Here is a 25,463-nt window from a genome sequence, read left to right on the forward strand (position 1 = left end):
AATGAGGACCTTCCCACCTTCTGAGAGTCTTTCCCAGCCTGTAGATATTATGGTGAATGTTGTCCAGTTTAGTGGACACTGCCTTCCCAGGTGGAAGCCCTGAAGGCCTGGCTCCGAAGGGGTTGGGATAATCCCAGAAGCACCAATCAGTCCATTTCCCCAACCCTTGGCTCTGTCTGTGTCTGAGGCTGATTCAGAGGTTTTGCATTTACTTTCTGAAGCAATGTCTTCCCTCCCTTTTCATATCCAAATTCTCATTTGGAATCACACCAACTTTTCCCCTTGCATCTTGATCACAAGAAGCTCATCTTGAATCCCTGTTTGAGTTTGTGAGCATCATTCTCATGGTCCTGGAGAAGGGGATCAGGTAGTTCATGTGTGATCATGCTAAGCTACTCTTAGTCACTCCTGGGAACTGAATTCATTTCAAATTCTAAAGCATTTACTATGACTTGCTGCTGACAGATTACTTTGTACTCCAAAATCAAGTCTCTTCCTGGCATACAGGAAATAGTAAATAGGTCACAAGAAAGGCAAGAGTGAAAAGATCAGCATTCTTTAAACTGCAAGAGTTGAAGCTGAGGAGGAAGTTGGTGGAGTCCTTGCCAAACCTCCTGGCAGAATGGCACACGTGCTGGGGAAAATTCTGTCAGAGGGTGTCACGCACACCGTGGGTGGATTGTAAATGCTCTTGGAATGATGGGATAGGAGTGGAACGAGGCTTGCTCTTTTGTTTTTTTTCCCCCGGAGGATCTGCACATGAGAAATTTTTACAGGTGACAGGAGGTAATTTCTTCACATTGAGGAACTTCTAAAAGTCTTTCACACCAACACTGAGTGACAATGTTTTATTTATTTATTTTTAGTACCCCATTTCCCATATCTATTTTCTCTCTTAGCTGAGGAAATGTTAGCATCTGCTAATGCTTCAGACAACTTTTGAGATGACAGTGAGGGAGAAAGTAAACAACTTCATTTCTCCTTTTCTGTAGTGTCACATCATATATATATATATATATATGTATATATATACATATATACATATATATATGTATATATATACATATATCCCATCATCTTCTTAATTCACATCTTCACAGTTTGCCATGTTCTTGAAGGACAGGGGTTCTTGGATATCAGGAGCACCCCACCCCAAAAATGCTCCTCATATTTATAGGATATTGGTTGCCTAAATATTCAATGTCCTTCAATAGCGTAGAATCTGATACACTGAATTGAGAACCTCATTTACTTCTATTTCTCTTTCTTTTCCTTCTCCCCTCCCTCTCCTTGTGTCCCCTCTACTCCTGGATTCTAATCTAATTTCCATCACTGACTACCTGTGATTCTAGGTAAGTTGTTTTGGATTTCTTGGTTGTAGTTTCTTTATGTGTTAAATGGAAATAATACTGGTCATTATTGTATATTATATATATGTAATAGTAGTATCTCCCTTAGGAGGTTATTGCAATGATGAAACAAATAAATACACATAAAAACACGAAACACTTATGAAAATGCCTGCCTGTTTGTTTCGAGGTAAATGTACTTTTTCACTGATTCACATGTATTTAATTGAAACAGATACTTCTCAACCACCAGGACTCTCTCTTTTGCATCTTTGTCTTCACCACACTGCTTAGTGTACTGAAAGCAATACCGTTATCAACAGCTCACTCTGATTCCTACTTTGCATGGCACAAAGCACTTTCTCTTGCATTGCCTCACCAGCCCTCTCAGTGATCCTTGGACACACATTTATCCTCACTTTGTGGAGGCAGATCTGAGGTTAAAACTCAGTGGCTTGGTCAGGGCCATGTGACCAATGCATGACCCAAGTGACATGAGAACTTAGTCCTTTAAACTCTGGCCTGGTGCTGCTTCCTCCAGCCAAACTGACTGCATATGTTCTACCACTATTCGTGTGTGTGTTTTAAAGTTTTATTTATTCATTTGAGAGAGAGAGAGAGAGCAAGTGCACACAGGGGGAGGGGTAGAGGGAGAGGGAAGAGAGAATCCCAAGAAGACTCTGTGCTGAGGGAGAAGTCCCACATGTGCCTTGTTCCTTGTTTCCATGACCCTGAGATCATGACCCAGCCAAAACCAAGAGTCAGACTCTTAACCAGCTGAGCCACCCATAACCCCTACTCCTGTGTGTTTATATGTGTTTCTAAAATGTTTCTTCTTTCAAGTTATGTAAAGTCATTTGACCATTTTTGACATTTGGTGTTAATTTCTTATTTATATACATGGAATGATTGAAACTCCTAAAAGATGAAGATTTTCAGTCTTTCTAATGTTTTATTGCTAAAAATTGTAGGAAGTAGAACATTCAGTCTCTTTCTCTCCTCCCACCACAATCCTCCTTCAATGAAATCTCTCATTAAATTTAGTTTTCCGGGTGCTTTAGGTAATTATATATATTGCTGTAATTATTCTCTTATTTATTGTGACATTCAACAAGGGTGCGAATTCCTTGGAGTTGGAGAGAGGAAGAATATAAAGCCTGAATTATTTTCTTAGTCACCTTTACCCTAAAAAAAAAAGCTTTCTTATTTGTAATGGCTAAAACTATGTGTGCATGCTACTGACTTACTCTAAACTCCCCAGAGCCTGCGGGAGGATCAGATAATATATCTTCCTATTGGGGACAGTGGTGGGAAGTAAGTGCATACATATATATATACACACTTGTCAGTAAGTAAAAGGGCCAACATGTTTTTAGAGTTGGTTAAGCAAATTGTACTCCTAGATCTCATTATTGGGCACAGAAAATAAGAAAGGAAAAGAGAAGTAGAAAGAGAGGGCAAAGTACATCTTTTACTTTATATGTTAAAAGGAATGAGAATGAGAAGGAGGAGGAAAGAAGACAAAGAGACAGAAAAGGAAGAGGAAAAAGGAGAGGGAGAGAGAGAAGACAAGCTCAAATTCCTAAAGAAAACATGTGATATTAAAATAGGATAAGGGGGAGTAAGAGGAAGGTACATCAGAGAGCTGTATGAAGGCACTTCATGTGCTCCCCAGGGTCAATGATGCTTTGACTTCCCCATTCCTATTTTTATAACCATCTTTCTGAAAGTGATTGTGTATCTTTACTAATTAGTAACACATAGTTTTAGGGTGGAAAGGTTTCCAGTGACTTTCACTGTGAGAGTCGCAATTTCTTAAAATTATATTATACTTGTTCTCAACTTTTTATTCTTTCTGTGGTCCTGCTCATCCTTCAGCTTGGGTGAAAATCATCTGTGGCACTTGACTTATTTCTGAGAGAAAGTTCTTTACTAGAAAACTTTATAACACAGATGTTTGAAAGTCTGATGGTTTTCACTTGTGAGTCTCTACCTAGGGAACACAACCATCCTCAGAAAGGGAGGAAACATTTCAGAAGGTACAGATCTTAATAGTCATGATATTGATTAAGGTGTATCCTTTTAGTTGGGCTTCATAATAGATTGGGGGTTTGTTTTGGAAATGTTGTACTGATTGTTACTTCAGAATAGACCACATTTTGTTCTGGCCCATTTACCATCACTCACCAGCCCCCTTACGTATGGCGGCCTTCGATTAAGGTCTGTAGGACAGAAGCAAATCAGTAAGCCCATTCAGCAAGGAGTCCAAAGCTTTGGCCTTGTTGGTTTCATTCCCTGGCCGGCACTATATCACTCCACCTAGTTCTTGCAGCAATCGAAACATCTTTGAACCAAGCCAATGATTCATTTAGACTTCCTGAACTGACATACTGACTCCAGGCAAATCAGTAGCTCTTGCCTTGAGCTAGATGGCATGATGGAGCATTCCAGTTGTTCATCTGATTCTGTCATTGGGTTCACTCCCAGTGGGCACCTGTGGAAGTGCACTATAAATGGTAATGTATGTAGTTGGAAATGACAAGGTAACTTGGGATAAGTCCTGCTATGAGTGGAAGTGTAATTAAGATGGTGGAATGTAGCACAGTCAAGAAATATAACAAGATTAAAAATGGATGCTTGCTTAAGGTGAGACCATGGTGAAATATAAGGAAGTGTTTATAAGCCTATTGGTTAAACTGGCTTATTATAAGCTGATTAAAATTATAAGGCTATTCAGAGTAGAATGGTGGTTACCAGGGCTAGGGGCTAGCAGAATTGGGGAGATGATGGTCAAGGGCACAAAATTGCAGTTAGAAGATGAATCACAACATTGGGTTATAGTCAATGATGCTGTATTACATGCTTCAAAGTTGCCAAGAGACTAAATTTTAAATATCCTCACCACACATACATACACACACATTATAAGCTATCATACTCTAAGAGTTTATAGACATTTCTTCTATTTATTGGAAATGAATTTGTTAATAGTAATATCTATAAAATAGTTATTTTATGTCATTGAATAGTTTATTACTTCTAAAAGAGAATTCAAAGAGCAGGTATTTGCACATTGCTTATTTTCTCATGGAGATGCTAAGACCCAGAAGATACACTGACTTTTCCAATCACATAGCAAGTTACCGGTAAGGCTAGTTATTCTTTAGCCTCCACCAGCAAAGTAATCTGTGTTTCTGAAACTGTTTCATGGAAACATTTCACCAACCTAAGAAAGCAACTTCATGATTAAATTTCAAAACAGCTACTACCTAATGTAAACTATTTCTAGCTAGCTTTCACCCATTTTATCCTGCAAATAAAAAAACACAAAATATATAATTGATGTTCTTCTGGAATACTTATGTTTCTTCTAGGTCTACCCATGAAGTTAGGAGGGTAGAGAAAATTTTGCAAGACTTACTGTACTATTGTCCTGAAAGCCTGATATGAAGTATTCCAAAAAATAAGGTCATTCAGTCTCTTCCAGTGGCAACTTTTGCTAAAAATATTAAAACTATGAATAAAAGTAGCTCTTTAAAATCATGTTTCTGGGGCGCCTGGGTGCCTCAGTAGGTTAAAGCCTCTTCCTTTGGCTCAGGTCATGATCCCAGGGTCCTAGGATTGAGTCCTGCATCAGGCTCTCTGCTCAGCAGGGAGCCTGCTTCTTCCTCTCTCTCTCTCTCTGGCTGCATCTCTGCCAACTTGTGATCTCTGTCAAATAAATAAATAAAATCTTAAAAAAAATAAAATAAAATCATGTTTCTAAGTTCATTATACTAAGAAATGTGGATTTTTTAAAGTTTTTAAATTAAAAAAAATTTTTATTGTATTCAGTTAGCCAACAGATACAATAGCCATCATTTGTTTTTGAAATAGTGTTCAATGATTCATTAGTTGTGGAAGTGAGGATTTTTTTCAACATGTGGGTTGGAAATAGTTTATTCTTCTTTGATTATAAAAGCAATATGTGTTTATTATAAAAATTATATAAAATTTTTAAAAATATTAAAAAGTCAGGAAACAACATATGTTGGAGAGGATATGGAGAAAGGGGAACCCTCTTACACTGTTGGTGGGAATGCAAGTTTGTGCAGCTACTTTGGAGAACAGTGTGGAGATTCCTCAAGAAATTATAAAAATAGAGCTTCCCTATGGCCCTGCAATTGCACTACTGGGTATTTACCCCAAAGATACAGATGTAGTGAAAAGAAGGGGCATCTGTACCCCAATGTTTATAGCAGCAATGGCCACGGTCCCCAAACTGTGGAAAGAACCAAGATGCCCTTCAACGGACGAATGGATAAGGAAGATGTGGTCCATATACACTATGGGTATTATGCCTCCATCAGAAAGAATGAATACCCAACTTTTGTAGCAACATGGACGGGACTCGAAGAGATTATGCTGAGTGAAATAAGTCAGGCAGAGAGAGCCAATTATCATATGGTTTCACTTATTTGTGGAGCATAACAAATAGCATGGAGGACAAGGGGAGTTAGAGAGGAGAAGGGAGTTGAGGGAATTTGGAAGGGGAGGTGAACCATGAGAGACTATGGACTCTGAAAAACAATCTGAGGGGTTTGAAGGGGCAGGGGGTGGGAGGTTGGGGTACCAGGTGGTGGGTATTAGAGAGGGCACGGATTGCATGGAGCACTGGGTGTGGTGCAAAAACAATGAATACTGTTAGGCTGAAAATAAATAAAAAATTTTTTTAAAAAGCAAAAAAATATTAAAAAGTGCGTAAGTACAAATATACATGATTTCTCATAATGGGTTAACATGTTATTCACAATTTTGCTTCCTACTACTCTATTTTTATGTCATTAGTATTTTCCCCCTTGCATAAAATGTTTTAAGGTTATTTAAATGACAACATATTACTCAATACTATGGAAATCCTATAATTATTTAAATCACTGCTCTATTATTAACAATTTGGGTATTTTCATTTTCTTTCCTAGTCTACACAGGGCTGCAATGAACAGTTCTGCATGTCTTTTTTGCAAACATTCGTGATTGTATTCTTAATAGATACAGATTGTCTTAAATAAATGATGAGGTTTAGTCTTTCCCAGAACAACCCCAGAAATGTCTAACAAGTGGACACTGAATCTTTCTCTGCAGAAGGGCCGTGAACTTACATAATATTGAGGTATCTAAATGTCACATAATAGAACTCAAACCATGTCGACATGGTGGTGGTTTAGCTGATGCCATTTATAAGGACCAAATGAGAATTGTTAGCTCTAATATGAAAATGTGTGCTCTGAAGGAACATGTGGCCCCAGTCCCATCTGTGCCCTAACTAAGCAGCATTCCTTAGCAAATTATTCTCTGCCTACTCAGATTATTATAGCTGGCTCCTTCATGTCAGCTTTGAGAAAGCATGCAGGGGAATTTTCAAGTTTACAGTAGGGAGCAACCAAGATTTCATCATCAGAGCAATAACTCAGTTAGATATTTAAAACCTCTAATCTGTTAAGTAAATACACTCAGTATCCAGAGGTTCCTTTGGAAAGTACGGGATTGATAGGGACTGCCCTCTGCTTTTTCATTCGTTCTCTTCCGGTTCTTCGATGTCCCTGGCAAAATATTTACTTTAAGGGTTCAGGGCATGGCATATATATTTCACAGCATGTTCTCTTTGTGCCAGGAAAAAAAAAAAAGTCCCAGCAGTAATGAGGTCGAGGCTAGGAACTATCACAGTAGCTGACAGCATTCAGACATTTGCCACATTTAGACTTACATTTCATGGAGGACTATATCTAGTTGCTTCCACAAAGCCTTAAGTGAATGCATTTACTTCTATTTATTTATGTTGTGAAATGTACAAGAAATTGGGTCCGTTCACTCGGATTTCTGGTAGGTAGCTTTGCAATCTCAAAACTTAAATATGTACATATTTCTTGATCCTAAATTCCATTTTTTGGACTTATTTTAAGAAAGTGATTAAGAATATGTACAAAGAATCATCCATAGAATATTTTTTCATAGTACTATTTACAACAACCAAAAAGTTAGAAACAACCTAGGGAATTAAATCACAGACAACCATGTAATGAGAAACCATGCTACTATTTAACATGATGGTACAGAAAGTACATATTTTGATATGAACATTTGACCATATCTGTATTCTTAAATGAAAAGAGTAGGTTTTTAAACACATGTATGCCATGCTCTGACTTCAGTTAAATATACAAATAGATACAAGTCTAGAAGGTTTTACAAAAATCTTTTTAACATTGTAATTCTCTAAGATGGTGAGGTAATAATTAATCTTAATCTATAAATAATCTTAAAAATTAATCTAGGGACACTTCTGTGGCTCAGTCTGTTAAGCATCTGCCTTTGACTCAGGTCATGATCCCAGGGTCCTGGGATCGAATCCCACATCCCACTCCCTGCTCAATGGGGAGTCTGCTTCTCCCTTTCCCTCTATCTTTCCCCCTCCTCGTTGCTCTTTCTGTCATGCTCTCTCTATCTCAAATAAATAATTAAAAATTAAAAAAATAGTCAATCTAAAATAATCTGTAATTTCTCTTTTGACTTCTTTAATATCTTTTTTCTTTTAATAGAGTATGCATTATGGTAATATTTATAAATTATTTATATTTTAGAATGTCTAAAGATTTTATTATTTGAGAGACAGAAAATACAAGCAGAGGGCAGGAAGGGGCAGAGAGAGAGGGAGAAGCAGACTTCCTGCTGAGAAGAGAGCTCATGGTTGGGCTTGATCCCAGGACCCAGGGATCAGGACCCAAAGAGAAGGCAGATATTTTACTGACTGAGCCTCCCAGGTACCCCTGTGGTACTATTTTTTCAAAAGTTCAGATGTTTAAAGCTCTGCTCTTTCTACATTATGCCTTAGAGATTTTTTTCAACTTTCAAGAAAAAGCACTCGAGGATTTATGTCTTCAGCTTGATATATATGCTTTGTCTTCATGATAAAATCTTTTTGCAAGGAAAAGACTAAATATTCAACCATCTCATTAAAGCCACTCAAACATTTCAGGAGCTGCTCTGACTCTGGGAACAACGGGAAGGCTGTGCTCATGTCAGAGCCCAGAGTCTCACAGCAGCATCTTCTACTACATTGAGATACCTCAGTGTCCTGCACACCACCTCAGAATCCTTGCACCTTCCACAAAAGGCTGACTTCTCTTTGTCACATGGAAACCATCAGACTGAAATCAATCGTAAAACAGTTGAGTAGTATTTATTGCATTTTCCACTGAATATTGTTAGAAGAAAACTCTATCAAACCAAGCACAGCATTTCAGCAAAGTCCTTTAAGGAAAATACAATCAATGCTTTTTGGAATGTTTAAGGAGTAAAACCTCATATTAGCCCAAAGAAATTTAAGTTAACATATATGTTGCAGGCATAGAAAATCAAGACTATGTCTTATAGCACAATTTGTCAGTTGGAGCACATGTTTTAATAGAAATTCTAAATACTTTATTTATTTAACATGTAAGTGTCTTCTAACTCTTCTACACATACAAACACACATCCAGTATCAACAGTGAAAATTTTGTTGTGCTCTGTGGTATTTATCTGATTTCTTACGGGAATTTTAATCTCATGATGTTTTGTGTAGCTTTTAACCCTCTTCAATCTGGATTCCAAGGCACAGATTTGGTTGAGCCAGTCAGAGAAACCCCTTTAACACTCTCCTTAATCTCCTCCAGTTCGGGAGGAGATTATACTGAGTGAATTAAGTCAGGCAGATTGAGTCAATTATCATATGGTTTCACTGACTTGTGGAGCATAAGAAATAACACGGAGGACATGGGGAGATGCGGAGGAGAAGGGAGTTGAGGGAAATCAGAGGGGGATATGAACCATAAGAGACTGTGGACTCTGAGAAACAAACTGGGGGTTTTGGATGGAGGGAAGTGGGGGGTTGGGTGACCCTGGTGGTGGCTATTAAGGAGGGCACGTATTGCATGGAGCACCGGGTGTGGTGCATAAACAATCTTGGAACACTGAAAAAATAAAATAAAAACAAAACAAAACACTCTCCTTAAATAAGCCCAGTGAATCTTCATTGAATAAGGAAATGAATTTCATTACTTCCTCTTCATTGAATAGAAGGGTCCATGTAAAATGAGGTATCCCTTCTGGATCTTTCCTTTGACTCATAATACTTTGCATTCTTTGTCCCTTCCTTCTTACTTTGCCCTTTGTATATATGTGTGTGTGTGTGTGTGTGTGTGTGTGTGTGTGTGTGTGTTTGTGTGAAAACATATGCATATGTTTTAAAATTCAAGACTAAGTAGAGGTGATTTTCCACAAAGGGAAAGTAGTAGCCCAGCAATTCTGTAAGTCAGTGTTCCATCTAGAATTCCATGGGAAAGAGTCATTCCAACCCATGGCAACACAGTGGAGAAAATAATTTTTTAGATGTCTACAAAAAGTTTTCCATTTTCCCAATGTCAATAACAAGCACCAATGGTCTGTCTCTGGGTTCTCCAAAGTTTTGGGGCTGTTATCTGTTTGACCTGTGCTAAGTTATCCTAATATTTGCTATTGAGTGAAAGAGAAGAGTGGCTTCCTAGTCCATTGAGAAAAGATTATTGAAAGATGTCCACAGATTGATGAAATGTGGTCTTAATGCTACCCTGGGACACTCTACTGGAGCCAAATCCTTCTTGTGAGGCATCATGGCTACAAAGAAGGAGCCCTGTTGTGTCCCTGCAGATATTCTGCTAAATGGAGCCCCACAACAAGCCAACTTCAAAAGTTCCAAGGGTTATGGAGTCCAAGATGATAACATGATGGGGACTTTGATGTTAAGAGAAAATGGAGTTTTTAGCAGCCTTTTGGCACATGTGGGGAGTCAGAAAAAAAAAAATGAACACATATCACAGAATTATTTTATTCAAGAGTTAAACTCAAAGTGGTGGACACCAAGTGGAAAATCAGTTCATTTGGGTGTGTCTGGAGGAGACAGAAAGAAGACCAGAATTGAGACAGAAGTGATTACTGATCTAACTATCCTGTTTCTGGATAAGCTCACCTCTGGCTTGGATACCACACCACCAAATGCAGGTGTTTTTTTTGTTTGTTTTGTTTTGTTTTGTTTTTTTTTACCCCTGGAGAAGATGTCAAGGCAGGGAAGGACTGTTGTCTTCTCCTCTGACCAACCTCATTATGCCATCTTCATACTGTTTGATTGCCTGACCTTGATGATGGCTTTGGGAAAGGTGATATTCTAGGCCCTGCACAGGAACCTTTGGCTTGGTTTGCATCTGCTGGTTCCATGTATGTCTCCTAAAGCAACCCTGTTGATTGCTTCCCACATGTCATTATTGGGGACTCCTCTGCTGTGACCACACAGAAACTGAAGATCTGGGAAGCTGGAGGCAAAGAGCCTCCCAGTCAGGATAAACAATACAGACAGGAATTAGCTGAAGTTTATGTTAATTCTTCTTTCTACAGATAAACTAAATTTCAACTGGAAAGGCTCTCAGTAGGTCAAAAAAGGAGTATACTGTTTTCATACACATACACACACACACACACACACACACGCACCAAACACCACTTTCTTTGGCCATTGACTCAGGTGGGGGTCCAAATGCTCACTGAAAAATTTACATGGTGACTCTCAAGACTACCCTCTGGAGATAATAGTGCCAGTTATCACAGGACTAGTTATAGAGGCTCTTTACTTTGGTTTAAACAACCCTGCAGGAATACAGAAGAGAGCTGGCTCCCTGTTCTAAGGGACCTACAACCAAGTCTGTCAGTGGTATCACTTTTGGCTCTTGAAAAGAAGCAATGTAGCATGAGTCTGTCAGTGGTTATTATAGAATAAATAATATAGTGGCTATTATAGAATAAATAATATTCCTCTTTTTGGAAAACTTATATCTGACCTATTCCCTTTAAGAATTGGATAAAATATATTTGTTGAATGTATCCTACTTAATGTTGGGACTGAAGCTGAAGGTAGAAGCCTTCTTTATCTTGATGCTTTGCCTCGTGATGCTTGCCCTGATCCCCCGCACCTTGTCTCTGGCTGTTGCTACAGGTCAAAGTGGCATCCTTTGGCTACTCTTCTCTTGACTATCCCTTTAATGATAATGGTGATCTTTTGAGGCTTCAGAACCATTAGGCCTCGGTTTTCATGGACCCAGTAAATAAGTGTTTCTTAGTATGATACACATTCTTGCAGCAAAATGTATTTATAGGCCAAAGCTCTTGTCCCAGCATAAATGGGACACAAGGAAACAGTTGTGAATATGTGGTGTGTTTGGGAGAAGACTTTTTACAAAATGAGGCTGTCTTACTGGGGTCTATGGAGGAATCATCTGACATTATCATGTATGATAGTTGAGTTCTTCACAGTCACTTACACCAAATTTCCTTTTCAAAAAATATTTTCCAAGCAGTTGTAACAGGTCTCTCTGGACCCCATTTCACATGCCTTCAATTGTCATTGATTTCAGCCTCAGCTGTGGTGGAATGAGCTCAGATCACATCACACCGACAACAACTTAGCTTAAATTCTGCTTGTCTCTCCGCTCTAGGAAGTTCTCAGGACTGAGGGAGAGTGCTAGACTAATCTTTCCCCTCCCAAGGAAAGCTTGAATATGTAAGGTATTTAAAACTCCTGGGGATAGTCCTCAACTAATGAGGGACGTGAGCCAGCTGGATGTTAGTCCTTTGTCCGCCATCTTTCAGGGGGATAATTCCAAGACCTCCAATTGTTTCTCAGGAGGTTCTAGAGGAATCAGTTCTCTAGTCCCCCTTGAAAGCTTTTTCCTCCTTCCACCTTCCTGCTTCAATCTTGTTTCTTGGGCTTATCACTCAGATAAATGATCTGTACCCAAGGATCTTCTTTCAGGGAATCTAAACCAAGATGCCAAGAAATAAGATACTTCATTCGTTTTAAGTAGCCATTGTGGGAATTTGTATTGCTGCTATCCTCCATTGAAGCTGTGGTTTATTATTCTGGTTTTTAATGATCTCTATAATACCTCAGTATTTGCTGTGTAGATTAAGCCAGTATGGAAGCTTTGACTTGAAGTACTGGCTGAAAGAAATGAAAGTGATAGCTAGTGATATGTAATACCATCCATTTGATAATCAGATAATAAATCTTTGAGGAGGAAATGAGGAACAATCCCCTGACTTTGAGAGGAGGTGTCCAGCTCTGGTCCTCATGGTTCCACACTGACAAAGTCAAACATCTCTCTGGCTTTGGTGTCCTCATCTTTTAAAAATCAGATATTGACATAGAAAGTCTCTGTGCTTCTCTAGCTTAGAAGTTCTATAATGTGTACAATTCAAACACCATGGAAAGAACCATTTTTGTCACTGAAGCTCAGCTTCAGTCAGCCCCCACTCTGTGGAAGCCAGAGGGCTCAAGACTGCTGGTCTTTTGTGTACCTCTCTTTGCTGGAATCAAACATCATGCTTCTTTGCTTTCACAGCACATTCTCTGCTAAAATATCTGGTACTTAGTAGGTGCTGTTTTATTTTTATTTTTATTTTTATTTATTTATTTTTTTACTTTCAAAATATTTTTTTTTATTTTTTTTTTAATTTTTTATTTTTGATAAACATATATTTTTATCCCCAGGGGTACAGGTCTGTGAATCACCATGTTTACACACTTCACAGCACTCACCAAATCACATACCCTCCCCAATGTCCATAATCCCACCCCCTTCTCCCAAACCCCCTCCCCCCGGCAACCCTCAGTTTGTTTTGTGAGATTAAGAGTCACTTATGGTTTGTCTCCCTCCCAATCCCATCTTGTTTCATTTATTCTTCTTCTACCCACTTAAGCCTCCATGTTGTATCACCACTTCCTCATATCAGGGAGATCATATGATAGTTGTCTTTCTCTGCTTGACTTATTTTGCTAAGCATGATACGCTCTAGTTCCATCCACGTTGTTGCAAATGGCAAGATTTCATTTCTTTTGATGGCTGCATAGTATTCCATTGTGTATATATACCACATCTTCTTGATCCATTCATCTGTTGATGGACATCTAGGTTCTTTCCATAGTTTTGGCTATTGTGGACATTGCTGCTATAAACATTCGGGTGCATGTGCCCCTTTGGATCACTACATTTGTATCTTTAGGGTAAATACCCAATAGTGCAATTGCTGGGTCATAGGGCAGTTCTATTTTCAACATTTTGAGGAACCTCCATGCTGTTTTCCAGAGTGGCTGCACCAGCTTGCATTCCCACCAACAGTGTAGGAGGGTTCCCCTTTCTCCGCATCCTCGCCAGCATCTGTCATTTCCTGACTTGTTGATTTTAGCCATTCTGACTGGTGTGAGGTGATATCTCATTGTGGTTTTGATTTGTATTTCCCTGATGCCGAGTGATATGGAGCACTTTTTCATGTGTCTGTTCGCCATCTGGATGTCTTCTTTGCAGAAATGTCTGTTCATGTCCTCTGCCCATTTCTTGATTGGATTATTTGTTCTTTGGGTGTTGAGTTTGCTAAGTTCTTTATAGATTCTGGACACTAGTCCTTTATCTGATATGTCGTTTGCAAATATCTTCTCCCATTCTGTCAGTTGTCTTTTGATTTTGTTAACTGTTTCCTTTGCTGTGCAAAAGCTTTTGATCTTGATGAAATCCCAGTAGTTCATTTTTTCCCTTGCTTCCCTTGCCTTTTGTGTTGTTCCTAGGAAGATGTTGCTGCGGCAGAGGTCGAAGAGGTTGCTGCCCGTGTTCTCCTCAAGGATTTTGATGGATTCCTTTCGTACATTGAGGTCCTTCATCCATTTTGAGTCTATTTTTGTGTGTGGTGTAAGAGAATGGTCCAATTTCATTTTTCTGCATGTGGCTGTCCAATTTTCCCAGCACCATTTATTGAAAAGGCTGTCTTTTTTTCCATTGGACATTCTTTCCTGCTTTGTCGAAGATTAGTTGACCATAGATTTGAGGGTCTATTTCTGGGCTCTCTATTCTGTTCCATTGATCTATGTGTCTGTTTTTGTGCCAGTACCATGCTGTCTTGATGATGACAGCTTTGTAATAGAGCCTGAAGTCCGGAATTGTGATGCCACCAACGTTGGCTTTCTTTTTCAATATCCCTTTGGCTATTCGAGGTCTTTTCTGGTTCCATATAAATTTTAGCATTATTTGTTCCATTTCTTTGAAAAAGATGGATGGTACTTTGATAGGAATTGCATTAAATGTGTAGATTGCTTTAGGTAGCATAGACATTTTCACAATATTTATTCTTCCAATCCAGGAGCATGGAACATTTTTCCATTTCTTTGTGTCTTCCTCAATTTCTTTCATGAGTACTTTATAGTTTTCTGAGTATAGATTCTGTGTCTCTTTGGTTAGGTTTATTCCTAGGTATCTTATGGTTTTGGATGCAATTGTAAATGGGATTGACTCCTTAATATCTCTTTCTTCTGTCTTGCTGTTGGTGTAGAGAAATGCAACTGATTTCTGTGCATTGATTTTATATCCTGACACTTTACTGAATTCCTGTATAAGTTCTAGCAGTTTTGGAGTGGAGTCTTTTGGGTTTTCCAGGAAGAAATAGAAAGCCTGAACAGACCCATAACCAGTAAGGAGATTGAAACAGTCATTAAAAATCTCCAAACAAACAAAAGCCCAGGGCCAGACGGCTTCCCAGGGGAATTCTACCAAACATTTAAAGAAGAACTAATTCCTATTCTCCTGAAACTGTTCCAAAATATAGAAATGGAAGGAAAACTTCCAAACTCATTTTATGAGGCCAGCATCACCTTGATCCCAAAACCAGACAAGGATCCCACCAAAAAAGAGAGCTATAGACCAATATCCTTGATGAACACAGATACGAAAATACTCAACAGAATACTAGCCAATAGGATTCAACAGTACATTAAAAGGATTATTCACCACGACCAAGTGGGATTTATTCCAGGGCTCCAAGGTTGGTTCAACATCCGCAAATCAGTCAATGTGATACAACACATCAATAAAAGAAAGAACAAGAACCATATGATACTCTCAATAGATGCTGAAAAAGCATTTGACAAAGTACAACATCCCTTCCTGATCAAAACTCTTCAAAGTGTAGGGATAGAGGGCACATACCTCAATATCATCAAAGCCATCTATGAAAAACCCACCGCAAATATCATTCTCAATGGAGAAAAACTGAAAGCTTTTCCGCTAAGGTCAGGAACACGGCAGGGATGTCCATTATCACCACTGCTATTCAACATCGTACTAGAGGTCCTAGCGTCAGCAATCAGACAACAAGAGGAAATTAAAGGCATCCAAATCGGCAAAGAAGAAGTCAAATTATCACTCTTCGCAGATGATATGATACTATATGTGGAAAACCCAAAAGTAGGTGCTGTTTTAAAGGGAACTCCTATCATCTTCTCAAAAACTTTTCATGGAACTGTATTAGAAAGAAAACAGCTTTTGATGGACACTCCATCAGTCAAGATGACATGTATCATGTTCATCTGTCACAGAAACGGAAGTGGAGTTAAGTAATTTTTTAACGATCACATTTTTGTGAACAATTTCTATGAAAATGTTTTATGAAATATGAATATGAATATTACCCCATGTTACCTTGTTTTGTAGTTATTCATGTTGTATTTAGTTCTGTTATTGTTAAGTTCTCTTGAATTTAATCATGTTCTAGCCATCTGTATATACCACTAAGTGCTTACCACATAAGACATTTGTCAGCTGCGGCGGGGGCTGGGGGAAGGGAAGAGAAAGATACAAGATTCTACTACACATAAGAATTAAGACTTATTGGGAAATATGTCTGAGATATTTGAAAAGAACAGCTAGAAAGTAAATTTCAATGTGATAAACAGCTTTCTAATAAATTAGATTGGAAATAATTTTATGTTAAACTTCCCATTAACATATTCATTGATCAAGAAAAATCAGTTGAAGGTCACATTTTAAAAACTGTTTAAGTGACACATCTGTCAAAGTTAAGTATCAGGAAATGCAATTTTCATCACTATAAAAAAGTACCCAAATAATCAGTTCAAAAAACTAATGTAATTCAGAAAGAGAGAAGGCAGAGAAGAGGAAAGACAAAGGAATAGAGGAAGGAAACATGCAGAGAGATCGCAAGCGGTCAAGAGCGGTCAGAGGAGGAGAGAGGACCTGTGGGCTGGTGTGGGTGTTAGACCTAGGTAGGTGGAGACTTTTTTATTGCTGTTATGAGATTTGTTGAGATATAATCCATACACCATAAAATTCACTCTTTCCAAGTGCAGAGTTTGTGTCTTGGTATGCTCATAGTGTTATGCAATCATCACCACTACCTATTTTTAGATTATAAAAGAAACCACATACCCATTAGCAATTATACTCCATTCCCCTCCCTTTCCCCTGACACTCCACCCTACCCTAGATAATCATTATTCTACTTCCTGGTTCTATAGATTTACCATGTTTGAACATTACATAGAAATGAAATCATGTAATACATGGCTCTTATGCTCATTTTTTCACCTAATCCAGTGTTTTTGAGATACACGCATATTGTAGTATCCATCATTCATTCATTTTTATTGCCAAATAATATTCCATTGTACAAATTTACCACATTTTATTCATCTATTCATCAGTTGATGCCATTTGGATTGTTCCCACTTTTTGGCAGTTATGAATAAAACTGCCATGAACATCCATGGGCAACTTTTTGTGTGGGTATATGTTATCCCTTATCTTGGGTGTATACCCAGGAGTAGAATTGCAGAATCATATGGTAATTCCATGATTAACCATTTGAGGCACTGTTAAACTGTTTTTCAAAGTGACTGTAGATTTTCATCTCATCAACGGTGTGTGAGGGTTCCAATTTCTCCACGTCATTGTCAACATTTCTTATCCATCTTTTTGACTATAGCCATTCCTGTGGGTGTGAAGTGACATGTTATTGTGGTTTGGATTTACATTTCCCTGATGACTAATGTCATGGAGCATCTTTGCATGTGCTTGTTGACTATTTACATATCTTTGGGGAAATGTCTATCCAGACATTTTGTCTATTTTTCAATTGGGTTGTTTATCTTTTTATTACTGATTCATAAGAGTTTTTTCATATATTCTGGAAATAAGTAAAAGTCCCATTTCAGGTATATGATTTGAAAATTATTTCCTATGTTTTTGTGTTTTTTTTTTTTTTTACATTTTTGATAGTAACCTTTGAAGCACAAAAGTTTATAGGTTTGTCATAGTCCAGTTTGTTTGTTTTTATTTGTTTATTTTTAAAAAAGATTTTATTTATGTATTTGACACACAGAGAGAGCACAAACAGAGGGAGTGGCAGACAGAGGGAGAGGGAGGAGCAGGGTTCCCTGCCAAGAAGGGCTCCATCCCAGGACCCTGGGATCATGACCTGAATTGAAGGCAGATGCTTAACCATCTGAGCCACTCAGTCACCCCCATTTGTTTTTTATTTTGTTGCTTGAGCTTTGGCATTATATTTGAAAAAGCCATTGCCAAGAGCTTGAGGGTTTAGTCTTATGTTTTTGTCTAAGGATTTCATACTTTAAGCACTTTTATTTAGGTCTATGATTCTTTTTGAGTTAGTTTTTGTATGTATTTTGTGGTAGGGGGTTAACATCATTCTTTTACATGTGGATATCCAGTTGTCCCAGCGCCATTTGTTGAAAAGACTTCTTTCCCCCGAATGGTCTTGGCACAATAAAAAAAAGTCAGTTGACTATACAAGGGGTTTATATCTGGACTTTTACTTCTATTCCATTCATCTATGTGTGTGCATTTATACCAGTACCACATATCTTAATTACTGTAGTTTTATAGCAAGATTTGGAATTGGGAGCTGAAAGTCCTCTGACTTTGTTCATCCTTTTCTGTGTTGGGTTTGTTCTGAGTATTTGCAATCTCTTGTAATTCCATATGAATTCAAGTTTTGGCTTTCCTATTTCTGCAAAAAGGCCAGCTGGCATTTGATAGGAATCGCGTTGAATCTGCGTATCAGTTTTTTAGGGGGTAGTGCCATCTTAACAAAGTTGTCTTCCAAGTTTATGATCTGAGATGTCTTTCTACTTGTTTAGGAGTCTTCTTTAATAACATTTTGTAGTTTTATTTACATTTTTTACATCTTTTATGAAATTTATGCATAGGTATTCAATTCTTTTTTTGATGCTATTATAAAAATAATCGTTTTCTTAATTTTATTTTCAGGTGAACATTATTATCAATGAACATTGATAGTGTATAGAAATAGGATTGATCTTTCTATATTGATCTTAAGTCTTGCAACCTTGCTGAACTTATTAGTTTTTTTTTTCTTTTAGTGGATTCCTTAATATTTTCTATATATAAGATCATGCCATCTGCAAATAAGATAGTTACTTCTTCCTTTCCAGTCTGGGTGACTTCCCCTTCTCTTGTCTAGTTGTCCTGAGCTAGAATCTCCAGTACAATGTTGAATAGAACTGGTGAGAATGGACATCCCTATCTGGGGCTGGATCTCAAGAGAAAAGCATTCAGTTGTTCATCAGTAAGTATGAGATTAGCTATGGAATTTTTCATGGATGACGTTTATCAGGTTGAAGAAGTTCTTTCCTCTTTCCAGTTTGTTGAGTGTTTTTATTATAATAGGTGTTAGGTTTTGTCAAATACTTTTCATAATTTTTTATTCAGTTAATATAATTATATTTCCTAGGCTAAATCCCACTTGGTTATGATACACAATCCTTTTTATATGTTTCTGGCTACCATTTACTAATGTTTTATTGAGTATTTTTGTGTGTGTCTGTACGGATAAGAGATATTGGCCAGTAGTTTTATTTTCCTGTGATGTCTTTATCTTACTTTAATATCAATATAAATCTGTTCTCAGAGAATGAGCTAGAAATCTTTCCCTCCTCTTTTGCTTACTGGAAACATTTGCCATGAAATTGGTTTTAATTTATTTTTCAGTATTTGGTAGAATTTACTATGAAGCTGTATAGGTCTGGGCTTTTCTTTATGGAAATAGTTTTAGTTACTAATGTAATGTCTTTGTCATGGAGATTTTAAACTTTATGTTTTCTTGAGTTAGTTTCCAGAATTTGTAACATTCTACTAATTTGTCCCTTTCCTCTATACTATCTAACTTGTTGGCATATGGTTGTTCATAGTCCTCTTTACTTCTTACAGTTTATAATGATGACCCCTCTTTCATTCCCTACACCTGCTTTGTCTTGGTTAGTGTAGTTAAAGCTTGCTAATGTTGACCTCTTCAAAGAACCAACTTTGAGTTCCGGTGATTTCCTCTATTGTTATGTTCTTTCTTATTTTGTGTATCCCTGCTGTAAATTTCCCTCTGAGCAGTACTTTCGCAGCAGCATATGAATTTTGGTATGCTATGTTTTTGTTTTCACTCATTTTGAGGTATTTTCTACTTTCCTTATGATTTCTTCTTTGATGTATTTGTTATATAGGAATATATCATTCAATATCCACATATTATTGTAAATTTCCTGAAGTTCCTTCTGTTATTGATTCTAATTTAATTCCATGGTGGTTTTGAAAGCATATTTGGTATGATTTCCATCCTTTAAAATTTATTAAGAATTGTTCTGTGACCTAGCATATGATTTATCTTGGAGAATGTTCTATGTGCACTTGAGAAGGATGCCTGTTCGTGTTCTGTTGTAGGGTGTTCTGTAGATGTCTGTTAGATCTAGTGTTGTTTGTGAGTTTTCTATCTGGTTTTTCTGTTCATTACTGGGAATGTGGTATTGAAGTATCTGACTTTTATTATTGAATTATTTATTCCTCCATTTGGTTCTGTCAATTTTGCTTCATATATTTTTGGGTGCTATTGTTAGTTGTATGTCATATGGTCATAATTCTGGTATCCTCCTGATGGATTGATCCTTTACAATTATGGAGCTCCCTCTTTATCTCTAGTAACATTTTTTAGTTTAACATCTGCTTTGCCAGATATAGAAACTCCAGTTTTCTTTTGTGTACTGCTTACATGGTATATCTTTTTTTGACCTATTTACTTTCGACATATCTGTGTTTAGTGAATAGTTTTTGTTTAATGATTTCAATGTTTTTAAGTTATTTATTTATTTATTTATTAAAAAAAATTTTTTTAAAGATTTTATTTATTTATTTGACAGACAGATCACAAGTAGGCAGAGAGGCAGACAGAGAGAGAGGAGGAGGCAGGCTCCCTGCTGAGCAGAGAGCCCTTTGCGGGGCTTGATCTCAGGACCCTGAGATCATGACCTGAACTGAAGGCAGAAGCTTTAACCCACTGAGCCACCCAGGCACCCCTAAGTTTATTTTTTTAGTAAATCATACACTATAAGTCATTCTTTTTCTTTATGTACAGTTCTAGGAATTTTAACATATGTGTAGTTATGTGTAACCATGCCTATGATAGGATAGAAAGAATTACATTATCTCTAGAACTCCCCTCTTGCAAACCTAATTCCTAGCATAGAATGATATTCTCCTTTGTGGTGAGTTCTCATTATACCATCATAGGTTAGGGATTCATATTACATTACGATCATTATCACTATTATTTGACCATGATTTTGCTGATTGTCTTTTTTCTTCAACTCTTCTGAGGCTTTGTGTTGTGCTATGTAATTACCTCAGCACGCAGAGTTAAGGGCAGGTGGGGATTATTTTCTGGGCCACAATATTGATTAGAGTCATTCAAATGTAGAAGATTCTTAGAAGAATTGACATGACATCAAGATGAAGCTGAGGCTTGAGTCTTATTTGAGGGCTAGTATTTTCCACCAACATTGGGAACACTACTATAACATTGTCATATTACCTAATCTGAATGGTAGCCTAGAAATTCCAGGTCTTTGGTGATAGCTGAGCAATTATAAATGCATCCCTAAGTATGCCTGGCATCCTGTCTCATCTTCCTGCTCCCAGTTGACTCTGGAAAGCAAATAGAGTGTAACAATAGAGTCCTGTAATGTTCCTGTGTAGGGCTGACCTTTGCATCCTTGTTAATCCTTGTCCTCTCTTTTCAGAGACAAGAGATTAAAACTGCGTGAAACCCTTTTCTGAGTCACAGGGATAGGCTGCTTTCCCTCTTTGAAAACCCAAAGGATTTAACAGGATTTTCCCCTTCTCAAACTCCATCCCCCTTACCCTGACCTTAACAGCTTCCCAACGTTAGGGAAAGGCAGGAAATTTTCCCTGTGGTTTTTCTTTGTGACGACATGATGGGACAGGTTGATCAATGGGGGAAAACCCATGTCAGAACACGCCTTCTGTGTACATTCCCAATATTTGCTATAAGAAGGGCCATCCCAGACCCAGGCTGCTATCAGAACCTAGCATTACTCCCAGAGCACTCGGTACTCAGCATTGAGAAGATCTATTCTTTGAGCTGAAAATGATGTGCAGTAGCAAGAATTTGCTCCTGGCTACTTTGATGTCAGTGCTGCTACTCCACCTCTGCAGCAAGTCAGAAGGTAAGTATCAGTCTTTCTGCTGACACAGGAGGAAGAACTGTTTTCATTCTCCTTGAAACCTTGAGCTCCCCTGGGGGTCCCCAAGGAAAGGGAGCCTGTAAGAAAGTCTTGAGAAGTGATGGGAGTTGTCACTCATTGGTGAGTGAGGAGGGAACGGTTACCGCTGCTGATCATGCTTTTTTTTTTTCCCCCAGCAGATATTTGGGGTGTCTGGGTTCTTAGAGACCCCCAAGCTCCACAACAGGACTAAGGTGTTATTTTGGGGAGTGATATAAATTGTGTTATATTACCAGTGAATGGGGTCATTCTGAAATGTAGGAAACACTCCCAATCTTCCGACTTTTTCATCTCCCACCCAAATAGTTTAAGTTCAAAACTCATTCTTTAGAGACAAATTACGGCGTCTGACTTCTCCATCCTTACATAGCTTTGGGCCCCTTCGTGTCAACTTAGAGATAATTTATCCCTTACCTTACAACAGGTTATAATTTAACCTGGGGGAGTGTCTGAGTATTGCTTTATGACTGTGAGAGTACATCCCTTTTAGCAACAGGTGCATTCCTGAAAATGCACGTGTTGAACTTTTATGACCAAAATATTTCCATAATATCACAATTTCAAAGTGCTTTTGAAGCTCCTATAAATTGCATTTTCCTTTGTAACTTCTTATCATTCCCCTTCTCTCAATGCTCGGAGCTAAGTAATAAATTAAAAGCTCCATATTTATTCATTTTTTGAATGTGGAAGGTTCTATGTAAGAGTTTCTTCAAGTGGGAGATAGTCATATTCTTGAATGATTATAATGAACTTAAATGAAACACTATCAGTTTGTGTTTCTCACTAGAGATATTCCTTTTGTTAGAAGTCACAGGCTTCTAAACTGTATTATTAAACCAAAATCACCCAGCAAATAAGTTCCTTCCCTCTTTTTTTTTTTTTTTTAAGAGAGCTGGAAACTACATTAAGTCATATCTCAAAGACATTGCAACTGTTTCTCTAAATAGTTTCTTTACCATATACAACTACAACTTTGAGTAGTTCCATAATACCAACTACAGAATAAACTCAATCATGTTTACTCAATACCTTTAATTTCTTTTCAGCAGCAAGCAACTTTGATTGCTGTCTTCGATATACAGAACATATCCTTCATCCAAAATATATTGTGGGCTTCACACAGCAATTGGCCAATGAAGCTTGTGACATCAATGCTGTCATGTAAGTTATTCAATTGTGTCAGGAGTATGTGGGAATTTCAAATTAAAAAAAAATTTTTTTTTGCCTTTCTGGAATTTCAGAAATAACTAATGTGGCAATGCTATGTTTGTTTTGATAGTACATATGTATTCCAAAGTTTAAATAGGACTAGAATAAGGCAGAAGTTTAGTATTTCTTTTTTTCTTTTTTTCTTTTTTTAAAGAACAGAGTTGAGGGTCAAATCACTTTTTTTTTAAATTTTTTTTTCTTAAAGATTTTATTTATTTATTTGACAGAGAGAAATCACAAGTAGATGGAGAGGCAGGCAGAGAGAGAGAGGGAAGCAGGCTCTCTGCTGAGCAGAGAGCCCGATGCGGGACTCGATCCCAGGACTCTGAGATCATGACCTGAGCCGAAGGCAGCGGCTTAACCCCACTGAGCCACCCAGGCGCCCCTCAAATCACTTTTTAAGATACATTTATAAACTACTTACATGCCATCTCAGGAAAACATGGGAGACATAAATTTTAAAATGAGCATCTTCTACCAGAGAATGGTTGGGGCTGTAAGTAAAAACTCAAGAGTTATTATGCTTTCACATGTAATAATCTTGATACATATAGGATATTATACTTCAGAGTGGTATAGGTTATTGGTTGGATATACACGTATTTTGTGTAACCACCAGCATTTTTTTTTGTTGTTTCACCTCTGAAACAAATAAAATGCTAAATGGGTAGAGCAGTCCATTGGAATACAAAATTTCTATTGCATGTTCTGTGAAATAGCAATTCAAAACTCTTTAAGCACAAATCAAATTTTCTGTGTTTTTTTTTAAGCTTTTACACAAAGAAAAAATTGGCTGTGTGTGCAGATCCAAAGAGGAACTGGGTGAAAAAGGCTGTGCAAATCCTCAGGTATGGGATATTTACTATCAGACTCTCTTCAAATGTCGGGGCAAAGGTCATGTGCAGAGTGGTGGATCATAGGCTTGCTGGGACCTTTTAACCTAAACACTATAGCAATTTATTTATTTAGTTTATTTTTAAAGATTTATTTATTTATTTTAGAGAGAAAAGAATGGGGGGAGGAGAGAGAATCTTGAGCAGACACTGTGCTGAGCCCGGAGCCCAATGCGGGGCTTGATCTTACCACCCTGAAATCACGACCTGAGCAAAACTCCAGAGTTGGTTGCTTAACCAACTGAGCCACCCCAGTGCCCCAGCAGCATAGAATTTTAAAGGGAAAATTTGAGTTGGACCATGAAAACAAAAATTCATTTTTTCCACTTACACATCATTTTTATCTTTTTTTAAATTCAGTGATTTTTCCATGATGTATAAGAGTCTCCTATGCATTAGATAGGTGCTAGCAGCTTGACTTTTTTTTTGCAAAGATGACTCCTATGTATATAATTCACAAACTACATGACATTTTGTTAAAAACTGAAAAATAAAGAGTCAAAAAGAGATCAATGGTTGTGATTTACAGTGGTGTTACATTTTATTTTATCAATATGAACAGAAGTCACCTAACACAAAGGCGCCATAGACACTGAATTTAAAGACGCAACCCAAGCATTGAGTCTTGTATCTGTCATTAGCTAGCTGAGTTATGTTGGTCAAGGCCCTTCCTCTCTGAACCTTGATTTCTCCCTCTAGACTCTTGAGCTGCTGACATCCTGAGATGAGATTAGGAAACAAGAGGCAATCTTTAGGTACAAAATCTATTCCTCCCAGCCAGTCACCCTGTCATTTAGTTTTTTCTTCTTTTTCTCTTTACAGCCACAGAGTCAAGAAGATGTAAAACAGATGCTCTCTGGAATGGAATTGGACAGAGCCTATGAACAAAAAGAATCTAGCAGGAGTTGGCTGTTGAGAGTGTAGCACATACCTGATTTGTGCTTCATTGGACTTGTCCAATTAATGAAGTTGATACATATTGCATCACAGTTTGCTTTGTTAAGCATCACATTAGAACCAAACTCTATTTTATTTTATTTATATATATATATATCTATATGTGTCTTTTTGTGTGTGTTTTTACTATTTAATACTAATTTTCTATAAGCTATTTGGTTTAATACGAGGTATAATGTTATGTTCAGAGAAATGAGGTTATATGGACTTTCTTGTAAGCAGCAAGCTCTTTGTAAAAAACTATTTAACATTTTTCTTCTACATTGTTTTGTTTCCAGAACTGTTGTAATTATCCTGTAAAAAAGAAAAATTATGATAAAAATAAATATTGAAAATTAAAGAATGAACTAAAATTGTTTGTTAATAGAGTTATATAGCACTTCTAAGATATAAATTAAAAATTTAAAAAATATTTAAGGGGATAGTAAATCTAAAAATTGGAGGGGAGGGTCATATTTCTCCATTCACTTCTGTCTGGTTGTTCCCCTTTCCCTGTTCCTCATGGTCCTGGTTTTTATTCTATATGATTTATAATGGAAAGGGTTTTTTTTTTTTTTTTTT

The 25,463-nt window shown here is 37.4% G+C and overlaps 1 protein-coding gene across 2 annotated transcripts; it reads left to right on the forward strand.

The window, feature by feature from the left end:
- Positions 1 to 21,651: 21,651 nt before the first annotated feature.
- CCL20 (C-C motif chemokine ligand 20) lies at positions 21,652 to 25,249 on the forward strand. 2 transcript variants are annotated; one of them, XM_004776611.3, is made up of 4 exons: positions 21,652 to 21,786; positions 22,893 to 23,004; positions 23,823 to 23,900; positions 24,768 to 25,249. In XM_004776611.3, the coding sequence occupies exons 1-4, from the start codon at positions 21,708 to 21,710 to the stop codon at positions 24,787 to 24,789; spliced, it is 291 nt and encodes a 96-aa protein (XP_004776668.1). In that variant the 5' UTR covers positions 21,652 to 21,707; the 3' UTR covers positions 24,790 to 25,249.
- The last annotated feature ends 214 nt before the right edge of the window (positions 25,250 to 25,463 follow it).

The sequence above is a fragment of the Mustela putorius genome, unplaced genomic scaffold (genome assembly GCF_011764305.1).
Source record: "Mustela putorius furo isolate JIRA1106 unplaced genomic scaffold, ASM1176430v1.1 tig00000275_pilon_pilon_pilon, whole genome shotgun sequence".
NCBI classification, from domain to species: Eukaryota; Metazoa; Chordata; class Mammalia; order Carnivora; family Mustelidae; genus Mustela; species Mustela putorius.

Excerpts from the sequence above, each read along its gene's own strand:
- CCL20 (XM_004776611.3), top strand. The coding sequence starts at position 21,708 with ATGATGTGCAGTAGCAAGAATTTGCTCCTGGCTACTTTGATGTCAGTG. Across the intron at positions 21,787-22,892 it reads CCTCTGCAGCAAGTCAGAAG|CAAGCAACTTTGATTGCTGT; the intron begins GTAAGTATCAGT and ends TCTTTTCAGCAG. Across the intron at positions 23,901-24,767 it reads AAGGCTGTGCAAATCCTCAG|CCACAGAGTCAAGAAGATGT; the intron begins GTATGGGATATT and ends TTCTCTTTACAG.